This window comes from Musca vetustissima, unplaced genomic scaffold (genome assembly GCF_032173495.1).
Source record: "Musca vetustissima isolate MV318-11 ecotype Yass unplaced genomic scaffold, APGP_CSIRO_Mvet_v1 utg130439, whole genome shotgun sequence".
Classification (NCBI taxonomy): Eukaryota; Metazoa; Arthropoda; class Insecta; order Diptera; family Muscidae; genus Musca; species Musca vetustissima.
Window position 1 is genome coordinate 110,676 of NW_026889540.1, and position 12,468 is coordinate 123,143.

General features: G+C 35.1%; 1 protein-coding gene across 1 annotated transcript; it reads right to left on the bottom strand.

The window, feature by feature from the left end:
- Positions 1–9,549: 9,549 nt before the first annotated feature.
- On the bottom strand, positions 9,550–11,762 carry LOC133337236 (phenoloxidase 2-like). The gene is made up of 3 exons (XM_061545486.1): positions 10,160–11,762; positions 9,851–10,086; positions 9,550–9,765 (listed from the first exon to the last, which is right to left on the bottom strand). The coding sequence occupies exons 1-3, from the start codon at positions 11,760–11,762 to the stop codon at positions 9,550–9,552; spliced, it is 2,055 nt and encodes a 684-aa protein (XP_061401470.1).
- Between the last annotated feature and the right edge of the window lie 706 nt (positions 11,763–12,468).

Below are 12,468 nucleotides of genomic sequence, written 5' to 3' on the forward strand. Positions count from 1 at the left end.
AAATCAACCAAAAGGTAAAGTTACCAAATTTTTATTTTATGGCATAAATATTCACCTCGGAAGTATTTGCAAGAGATTCCCGTTATGATCATAGACGTCGCCTATACTTTTCGATGACGATTAGATTATATTTCAGTGATAAAATGGCTGATTTTCTAATCGCCGATAAGCCGAACATCACAAATTTTCCATGGGAAAGACGATCTGATCAACTAATTTGAAGGTCAATCTTTAGCGGCTCAAACGAACCAAAACAATTTTGTGTAAAATAACAATCTTATTGATTTATTTTTTACTCCCGGATAACATGATTCGGAAATATGCCGTAGAGGAGCTCTTGATCTTTAATCGGCTATGAGATTGCACACATCGCGAAATATTACCCAGGTTCGGATTATAGATCCGTAAAAATTTGAAACTCAGTTGTATTTGTGTAGGGTATAAAATGATTAGTCTCGTTTGCCTATACTGCTCCCCTCACTGGTTCTAGATTCTCATTGGTTAGCAAGCTCCCTACCAAAACTTGTCAATGTTGGTCCCAAGTGTTGCGAGTGGCACCCATATAACAGTATCTTGGAGATTTTAGATAGGTGTTTTTTCTCAAAACAAGAAAAAGTATTAGTCGACAGATATAAATCCTTAGAATATGACATATTACCATTTGTTTGGGTTCCTATCGTTGATCTAAATATAGTCTTGGTACCGGTGGGTACTGAATTAGGACTTGATTTAGATTTCTTAAAAATATTACTTACTTAGCTGGCTTGAGACGAGCTTCAAAAAGATTTCCAGGCGCGTCGATCTTGTGCGCAGTTCTTCCAATTTGAAAGGCCGTGTTCCGAAATGTTGTCTTCCACTTCATCTTTCCATTGAATTCGTGGACTTTTCCTTCTGCGTGAACAATCAGTTGGCTACCTTTTATATGCCTTTTTAGCTGTGGCATTCTCATCTATTCTCACAATCAACGTAGTCGGTGCAGCTCGATACGTCTGACTATGTCGATGTCTGAGAATATATTGTACAACTCATGGTTCATTCGACTGCGATATTCACCGTCGACGCAGATCGTCTCATAGATTTCGGACGATCTGCGTCGTCGGAGATTTTTTCTCCCAAAAACTCCAAGAGCTGCATCATCTGCTTGCGCAATTACCCATGCTACAGATCCATACAACATCACGGGTAGTATCAGCGTTTTGTAGAAAGTGAGTTTGTTCTGACGAGATGTGATCTTGTTTTTGAATTGCTTACTGAGACCATAGTAGCATCTGTTGACAAATATTATTCTTCTCTGGATTTTCTATCTGATGTTTTTAGTTTTGATTATGGCGCTATCGTTTACTACCTCGAAAGTGAAGTTTTCAAGTTCCACAGTTTAAAGTTTGGTTTCTCGCCATTTTCTGCCAGTTCCACTTTGGCAGACTCCTTCTCAATTCGCTCAAAAGTGGCTTTTGCCGCTATCAATGTTCGACCCATTATGTCGATGTCGTCGGCGTAAGTGAGTAACATATGATTTTCCAGCAGTATGTTAAAAAGGTCACACGAAAAACTGTCACCTTGTCTGAATCCTCATTCGGTATGCTGACCTAGTGCCAGTTAAAGTTGTTCTGCATAACAGTATTAATTTTGCAGGAGTGCCGAATGCAGACATGGCTTTAAATAACTCTGAAAGGATTGGACGGTTGATTGCATTTTTATAGTCGAACATTTCGATGTGTTTTTCGTGGGTTTTTCCATGATGAGGCGCAGTGTGAAAACCTAATTGTCAGGTTTGAAGCCGCATTGATAAGGTCCAATAATCTAATCATTGACCGCTGGATAGCACTTTAAATGCGATGTGAAGGATACTAATTCCTCGCCTTGTCTCTTTCTTAAAAATATTAGAAACTCAAAATTTTAAACAAAAACATTTTTTTTGGTCCAAGGTAACATGGTGTCTAAAATCGATATGTCGATATTTCCTCATTTTCCATAAAGGTACGGATATAAACATATTAATGTCTGCTCTCGTTTTGGTAGGGTCCACATTAAAGGGTACCCTCAATTTTTTTTTTACAAATAGAGTCTATAGTTTTATAATTCGTTTTCTCCTGATAATAATTTACGATGTCATAGCGCTCATAAAAAAAGGCCGATCAGTTTTAGGTGTTTTGAATGTGTACCACATATGGATGGTATATAAACTTCGGTTCGGCGTCTATACTTGTTTTATTTTTCTATTTATTATACATATTTTTTTAAATAAAGACCCATTCCTATCTGAGATATGTTTAGACCATGTTTTTTAATGTAAATGTAAAAAAAAATATATATAGAAAAAATGCTGTATATACAAATACTATTCCATATGTTATAAAAACCGAAGCCTTTAAATTTAACTAAAATTGAAAAAGTAAATATAAACAACTCACAGTAAATTGTAATGACCATTTTCTAATTAAATTCAAATTTAAATAATTTACTAAAAATCAAGAAAAAAGAAATTACTTTAATAACAACTTCTAATTTTCCTAATACAAAATGGTCACAATCATGAAAAATGTCTTCCTTATGAAACAACAACAACAAGAACAACAAACACAAACCACAACATTATAATGAACCATTCTCAATGCATATACATAAATATTTAAAAAAATAATTGAAGAAAAATATATATAAAAATATAACATTTCCAAAAAAAAAGAAAGCCTACAAAAATGTTACTAACCAAAGCTATGCTTGAAAATTATAAATATCAAGAACAACAAAATTAATATTAAAACAACAAGAAGAAGCTAAAAAGAAAATTATGCATCTCTAACAGGCTATTAAACCAAACAACTTCTATACTATGATCAAATATCTATAACTTTTGTAAACTAACTTTCAAATAACCTCCCTGATTTCGAATAAAAACAGAGAAAAAAACAGAAACCTACTATTATTGTTATCCTGCAAGAACTATTGTTATTTCCTGATAGTGTTAAACAAAGTTGATGAAAAAAAAGTTAAAAACTTAAAAAAACAAAACAATTAATTAAAATGCTTTAATGTTAGAACAAAAAAATCCCTAAACCTAAAATCCTAACTAACAAAAAAAAAAAAAAAAAACAAAAAATACTCAAATACACTGTAAATTTCTATAGCAATAAGTATAAAAAAAATAAAAAATATATATATTGTAGACGAATTTATAAGACAGTGAATAGAAAAAAAAAAACAAAAAATGTTATACAGTAAAAAACCAGCTTACAAGTTAATATACATATGTTTGTATAACCTCATATCACAAAAATATACAAATCCATTAAAATAAAAAATATAAAAAAACAAAATACATAATCTTATTAAATTGAATAAATATTGTGAATGAAAAAAAAAACAACAACATAATTTAGTCACTAGTAGATAATACATTCATACCTACATACAAACACAAATAAGTCAAATTGAAGCTTGAAAAAAAAAATACTATAACAACAAAAAATGAAAACATGATTATCATCTATTACAAAACAGTCCATAGAATGTTAAATAAACCATATTTTTTGTTTTTATTCAAAATAGTCTAATCTAAAAGAGCAATTGAATACTTTAATTTTTCCATTTTTTCATAATAATTGAATTGAATTTTATGTAAAAGAAATCACCTAAAATTGCAATAAAAATAAAGTTAAGAAAAAAAATTAAAAAAATCTTAATTGGCTTTTAAAAATTGAACATACAAATATCTTGTTTGAGGAGGCAGATAAATGAAAGACATAAGGTTAGCAATTCGGTCATTTGTTGTGTTTCTGAAAATTCAATTAGCAAATTATTCATTCAATTCTAAAACCAAATAACAATCTCGTCATGTGCAGCCTGGCCGAACTTTAAATTTTTTATACCCTTCACTATAAGATTGACATGAAAAAATAGTTAAAAAACTTTATATGATGGCTGTCAGGTTGGAAAATTGGGAAAAAGACATGGCATTTTACGGCAGCCATGTATAATCCAAATTGGAGACAGGAGTAGTAGCAGGTATGGGGACAACACCGATATTGAGAATGTTTATATATAATTACAGTCAATTCGATTTAAGACGTGACTGAAAATCAGAAAATATCGTAAAAGATGGTAGCGATATAACTTTTGTTATGGAACAATTTCAATTCTAAACCAGTAAGGAAAGTAGTAAAGTCGGACTGGGCCGACTATATAATACCCTTCACCACTTTGAGTATATTGTACATATGTATACTTACAATTGCATGTTAATGTTCCCTCGAAGGAACATGCCAAAATTTGGTGGACCATTAACATTAAATCGAACGAAAATATATATGGGAGCTATATCTAAATCTGGACCAATTTTCAGGATACTTAACACACATAATTCTAGACTTAATTGATTACGCTATACCAAATTTCGTGCAAATTGGAAGATATATAGGGACTTTGGTGCACCATTTACATTCAATCGGACGAAATTATACATGGGAGCTATGTCTAAAACTGTACCGATTTTCAGGAAATTTAACGCACATTATTCTAGACCTAATTCATTTCGCTATGTCAAATTTTAGTACAAATCGAAAGATATATAAGGTATTTGGTGGACCATTTACCTTAAAACGGACGAACCTACATATGGGCGCTATATCAAAATCTGAACCGATTTTCATGAAACTTAGCACACATCATTCTAGGCCTAATTCAGTAGGCTATACCAATTTTCGTGCAAATCGAAAGATATATATGGACTTTGTTACACCATTTATCTAAAATCGGGCGATACTATATATAGGAGCTATATCTAAATCTGAACCGATTTTCACGAAACTTGGCACAAGTCATTCTTGACTTAATTCAATACGCTATGCCAAAATTCGTGCAAATCAAATCATTTTCAGGGACTTTGGTACACCATTTACCTAAAATGGGCCGCAACTATATATGGGAGCTATATCTAAATCTGAACCAATTTTCACGAAACTTAGCACACATCATTCTAGACCTAATTCAGAACGTTGTCAAGTTTCGTGCAAATCGAAAGATATGTAGGGACTTTGGTACACCCAAAATCGGGCGATACTATATATGGAAGCTATATCTAAATCTGAACCGATTTTCTCGAAACTTGGCACAAGATATTCTAGACTTAATTCAATACGCTATGCCAAAATTCTTGCAAATCAAATTATTTTCAGGGACTTTGGTGCACCATTTACTTAAAATCGGCCGAAACTATATATGGTAGCTATGTCTAAATCTGAACCGATTTCCATGAAACTTGGCATACATCATTCTAGGCCTATACAGTAGTCTATACCAAATTTCGTGCAAATCGAAAGATATATAGGGACTTTGGTACACCATTTACCTTAAATCGGACGAAAATATATATGGGAGCTATATCTAAATCTGAACCGATTTTTCCCAATTTCAATAGGGTTCGTCCTTGGGCCAAATAAGTGAGCTGTGCCAAATTTCATCCAAATCGGATCATAAATGCGACCTGTACTTTGTTTACAATTTAACATCAACAGACGGACGGCGGACGGACGGACGGACATGCATAAATCGACTCAGAAAGTGATTCTATGCATATTCTCAAAAGGAACCATTGGTCTATCTCGATTCCTTTTGCCTGTCACAAAGACATAATACCCTGTACCACAGTGTGGTGAAGGGTATAAAAATGGAGGGTTATGAGGAAACTTCGGCAAAATATTTGCTAATTTTGTGGTAGGCAGATTCTCCATCTAATGAGACTTCAAAATATGAAATTATAACCAATTTGGTTAACCAATATGTTTATAGTATGGATTTACTGGTACTATACACTCTACCTTATTATGGCGCAGGGTATATAAATATTATTTGGTTTCTGGCAACAAAACGCTATAAATTACTTTCCTAGGTTTTAGTTGTTGATTTGACAATTTATCCAAACCAAAACATTATATAATGCATCCACTATAAAATTAAGAGCTCAGCTTTATTAGAAAGTGGTAGGTTTCCAAGAAAGTTTAAGGGGAACAGATGATTTTTTCAATGTCTTCGGTATTCATATTTCTGCAGGATGTACAGCTAATTACCATGGTTTTGTTGGTAAAAAAACACTGGTTTGAGTCGATTGTATTGTACACAATGACTTGTCTTCTATTGTTGGTTTCCCGAATTTCTTCGAAGACTTCAAGAAAAAACCAGTGAGCGGAGCAGTATAGTCGGACGGGGCCGACCATATGATACCCTACACAACTTCCATGAACATATAACTTTCTGTGGTACCACATTCTGAGCTTGGGCAATATTTCGCGATGTTTGCACCCTCATGACCCACCAGAGGTCCACAAATATTACTAATATTCAGTACAGTCCTTCTAATTACTTGTCCAGATTCTCTTCAACGTGGGTTGTTTTGTGATGTTCGGCTTTCAATTGTGGCTGGTAGATCGACTAGGAAAAAAATACGTTTTCGGTCCACTTCATCCCAACATTATTATCTGATCATCACCGAAAATTATAGGCGTTGTCCTTGACCATACCTGGATAAGTGAAAGTATATATTTCCATATTTTTAGTGTGGTAATGGGTTACTAAATAATATTTGAGTACGTAAGCACCTGTAAACATTTAAGTGTAACACCCATATCCGAGTGTTAACCACTCCTTTTGAAGATACTATCAACTTTTTGGGTCTAGGTCCTTCAGGGGCAAATATATACGCCATAGAATACAAATTTTGTCATTTTTCACACAAAAGTCAGGGTCCATTTGACCCGCTAAATATTGACCGATCTTTGTCAAAACAGGCATGCTTATTCTTTGGCCCGATCCCCTTCTCTATGCAAAAATTCGCGGTGTTTGGGCCATAATTGCGGCCTCAGGAGCGACCAGAAAAACCGACAAAAATAAAGTTTTTGGTCCATTTCATCCCCTAAATATTAAACGATCCCTTTCAAAAACAATAGGGGTCTTCATTGGCCAGAACCCATCCTACATGCAAAAAAAACATAGTTGTGTAGGGTATAATTACGGAACCAATCAGAATTGTTCGTTCCAAGTTGCTCAAGAGGGGCAGTCGCCACATGTTTTGACTAAGATTTCTTCCTCCACGAAGTTTGTGGTTCGACTTCGAACCACAAATCTATCAGTACAGCCATCTGATATTCGTCAGATGGCTGTACTGATAGATTTCTCGTAAAGTATCGAATGGTAAAAATGGCAGCAAAAAAAATATATTTTACTGTTTTTTTGTTTGGTGCATGCAGTTGGAAGTGAACAAAAAGGAAATTCGGTACATTTTACAGTTTTTCTTTGACAAAGGCGAAAATGAAAGCCCAGCGGCTTAAATTGTGAATGATGTTTATGGTTCCGATACTGTAACAGCATTAATTGACATCCGTGCAATTTTGGTTTCGTAGATTTCGTTAAGGGATTTTTGATGTTAAAAATGCACGTCGCAAATGCAGGCCGGTCGTCAATGTCGATAAAATTGGAGAAATGATCGAAGTTGGCCGGCATGTTAGCAGCCGTAACATCGCCCAGGAGCTTAAAATCGACATAACTGACATAATTTATAATTGACCATACACGGGCAGAATTGGTCAACCGTCGAGGTGTCGTGTTCCACCAGACCACACACTGGATCCAATTCTGGATCCAATTCAGTACCCTATGGCAACCTTCGTGCAAATCGAAAGATATATAGGGACTTTGGAGACCGATTTACCTTAAATCGGACGAAAATATATATGGGAGCTATATCTAAATCTGAACCGATTTTCACGAAACTTAGCACACATTATTCTGGACCTAATTCAGTACTCTATGCCAAGATTCGTGCAAATCGAATGATATATAAGGACTTTGGTGCAACCTATATAATAGAGCTATATCTAAATCTCAACCGATTTTCTCGAAACTTGGCACACATCATTCTGGACCTAATTCAGTACTCTGTGCCAAATTTCGTGCCAATCGAGAGATATAGAGGGACTTTGGTGCCCCATTTACCTTAAATCGGACGAAAATATATATGGGAGCTATATCTAAATCTAAACCGATTTTTCCCAATTTCAATAGGGTTCGTCCTGGGGCCAAATAAGCGACTTGTGCCAAATTTCATCCACATCGGATCATAAATGCGACCTGTACTTTGTTTACAATTTTCATTTCCATGAAATATATGACACCATATACGAATTATCATGGAGAATATTATCCTGTTTCAACCAGACGTAGTCATTCTTCCTGATATTGTTGAATACCTTCAAAAAAGGCTGACACTTGACAAAAAACGATTTTTGTTTAAGTTCTCATTATTTAATTAGCAAACGTATATAATATTATCTTATGGAATAAATCCAAGTCAAGCTGAAGTTTCCTAAATATTCATTCATATACATTCATTACAGTAATTATTGTAACGGCCCATTTTCTGCATTATCCATCAACAAATCAATTAATAATATTTATATACAAAAATCAAATGATTAAAAAATATAATACTTTTTTTACAATTCGTTAATAAAATTTTTAAATACTTTCATTGCAAATTATCACAACTTGTTAATAAAATTGTTAAAAAAAGATTATCTTTGTTGAATGTTTCAAGATTTCTATTTTGATAAAATTTAATCATTTTCAATAAAAAATTAAAATTACAAAAAAATCCATATAAAACACATAATATAACGTACATTACTTTAGAGATGCGATGCTACATAAAAATGTACCCGTTAACTGGAAATAAAAATAAAACAAGAAGTGAACATATACAACACACATACAAACAATAAAACCGAAAAAAATAGAGCGCAACTATATAACTGTCTATATGTAATTGAAAACCATAATCACATAAATGCATATATGATAAAACAAAATCCATATGCAATCACGCATAATAAAAAATAAATGAAAATATAGTCATACATAAAAACAACTACTATAGAGAATTGTCAATATATATTAACTATTATTAAATATGTTTAATAAAAACAATAAATAACTTTTGTTTATAAGATGGCTTTATATAAACTAAAAAGAGAACAACAAAAAACAAACTAAAATACTTACTATGTTAACAGAATAATAAAAAAATATAAATAAATTGTAACGATAAAGCATAACCAACAACAACAACAAAAGCAAATTGTAAAACAATACAAATAAAATATATACATTCAAAATTGAATAGGAATGAAATAAATGAAATGCTGATTGTCAATTTAAATAAAAATAACGATGGTGAATTTAATTGTTACCATAAATGGAAATTTCGAACAGTAAGTATGTTTCAGCTGAAAACCAGTGAGATCAACGTCGATCAGAACATATATATGTTACCCTGGAACATATGACTACTATATGTGACCTTTGTTTATAAACATGACTCTGGCCACGAAAATGGTGACCACCCATTTTTTATCCCCGAAATTTATCAAACTGGATTTTTTATGCAATTTTACAATATAATATTTATTCAAATTTTAAAATATAAATGAATGTAAAGGAAATTTCAATGATAACTTATCTGCATCCTTCACACAAACATCCTTCTCCCCAATTGGCAAATTATTGTTGTCTCACAACAGTCTTGTTGGGCTCGTGGCGAATAACGACATCGACCAGGCTCATGTTGGGTGTCAAGAAATTGACCAAACGATCAGCACCTTGGCGTGGCAAACGATCGAATGGATAACCCATGGGACGACGATCAGGATAGAGACGATCACGAACGCCACAGTACGAAGCAGCATCACTGCAGGAGCCGACCAAAGTTTGATCAACCTGTTAATAATCCAATTAAAAATAATTAATAAAACATATGTCACAATATCATAATTATCCCCCCTCCCCTGGTCCCCTTACTTACCCGATCATCTTCATAATTGGAGACCATAACGAACAATTCACATTGCATACCCTCGGGCAAACCTTTGGGAATCAACATATGTTCGGGCCAACCACAACCACAGAAATTGAATTCCAATTCTTCAGCGGTGCCGGCAGCTGGGCGATTGGCATCCAAATTACGGAAAACACGTTCGAATGGAATTGTCACACTTGATTCGCTCGAACGACGTCTAATGGTGTTTTGGCCAGGATTCACTATAAAAGACAAAAACAACACAACTTATTAACAACATATTCCCCAAAAAAATCCCCCTTCCCCCAAACTTACATTGAACAATGAATTTATCCAATTCAACCATCATCAAACGTTGATCTCTCAACATCCATGGCTGGCCACGTTCATCGGTCTTGGGACCCAAGAAAATACGCACCGTACCAAAACGTTGAGCACCACTGGCATTGTTCACATTAATGGTGTAGGTGAATGGAGTGTGTTGCAAGTGGGTGAAACGTGCGAAAACATTGCCTCGTGGCACAAAGTCCATACCACGAGAGAGATCAACATCCGATTGCTGCCAGAAGGTGGACAGTACATTGGGTCTTCCACCATCGGAGCTAACCTGAACACCAGCAATGGAAATACCATTATATTGCAACTGAGGCAAGGTGTAGGGTGTCAACCGGGTCTTGTGTTCTTCGAAAATATCATTGATGTATGCATGCCACCTGTAGAAGACAGGGTCACGCATAGCTGTGGCAGAATCACCCATAACACCAAATGATTCCAAGTGACGATGATCGGGATCGTGAGAATACGAAATGAAGACATGACCCAAATTGTGCAAATCACCATATACCGATTGATTTGGCGAGATAATCGAGGCCTCCAACATATTGCCCAGAATATCAATACCACGATTTTCATCCAATTGGATACGATTACCGCTGCTGTCCACAACAAATCCTTGATGGATGGCTTCGAAAATACGATCACGCCATCTTTCCAAATCGGCAATATCCAAGTTAATTTGATCCAACTCACGATTCAAATCCTTCAGAGTAGTGTTATCGAAACGTGGTGGCCAAGCACGACTGGCAACCAGAGAGTCCATTTTAGGGAAATAACCCTCAGCAATGGGTTCACGGAAATTATTGAAACGTGTAACACGAGCCAAATTGTTGCTGAAACGTTCCATATTGTAGCGAGCCAAAATTTGTTCGTGCATGTAGTAGAACAATTCACCACGACGATCCTTGTCGACAATTCTACGGTCTCCAGCTTCGAAGGGATACACCAAATGCCAATGCCAGTGATGCAGATTAATGCCCATATCTTCACGGAAATACCACAAACGATGTTCGGGATCCAAATCCGAGGCAGTATAATCTCTGGGAACGACAATGGGCATTCGTGAACCTTCGGGCACAACAGTGGCTTCCTCTCTCATCTGACGGAAGACCTGTGAATCGATGAATTTGTCGGGGAAAGTCTGAGCAAATGATGGTAAATCCACACCCTTGGTATCAGGACGATGCAATAATGCCACTGACAAGGCATAATTGAAGAGGATGGGGTTGACACGGTCACGAGCATACACGGCAATACTCATCAAGTCGTCTACGGTACGCATTCCCATAAAGATGTCAATCAAACGACCAGCAATGCGACGATGACGTGGTATGAACAATGAGAATTGTTCATCACGACCCAAGGACATGGGAATACGAAGATCAGGCAGACTGATGTCCCTAACGGGAATACGTTGTTCGGCACTTTCACCGAAACGACTTTGCACTTCATTGCCAATGGGTCGATAGCGATCGGTTAAGAACTTGTCGGGCACATCGAATACGGTCTTGTTGCCCTTTTCCATGAACACGGGTTCAGTGGGACGGTCGAACAACAGCAAGAGATTCTTCTTGGTAGCCATTTTAGCCGTCAGTTGGTTTATTCAAAAATTTAAATTTATTTAAACAATTAAAATGGAATTTCCTTTGAAACAACTAAGCCTTAAACTTATACTGTAAAGTCAATATAATTGTTCAGACAAAGTCAGTCGATGAACTGATGAACTATCCACAGTGGCGTTGTGTTTTTATACAAAATTGAAATTGTAATTAAATTACTACCAAATCTCTTATCTCCATTTCACACGCATTTTAACAAATGCGTATGCGGTTTGTCAAAATAAACAAGAACTACAACAAAACGGACATATCAACACATTTTTTGCGGTTAGTTTTCGTGTAGATCGTTGGGTGGTTGGTTTGGTGGTTAGGTGGGTATTCTTTCACTATTCGACATATCACAAATAGTTTTAAGCATTATGCCTATTGCTTAAAAGATACCGTTGGTGTAAACCTATATCACCACATAGTCAAATAACAATCTTATCATATATTTTGAACAAATCTTAATTCAAAGATTTTCATGGAAATAATGTATGACAAGCCATTTAATAATTATATAAAAAACCGGTAAGGGAAGTTCAAAAGTCTAACGGGACCGACTATAAGATATCCTTCACCACTTTGTGTACATAGAAGAGATGCTCATATGTACAATATCAAGATATATCGTCTTTGGAGGACACTTGAAATGGAGTTGGACGAAATTAGCTGTGAGAACTACACTGA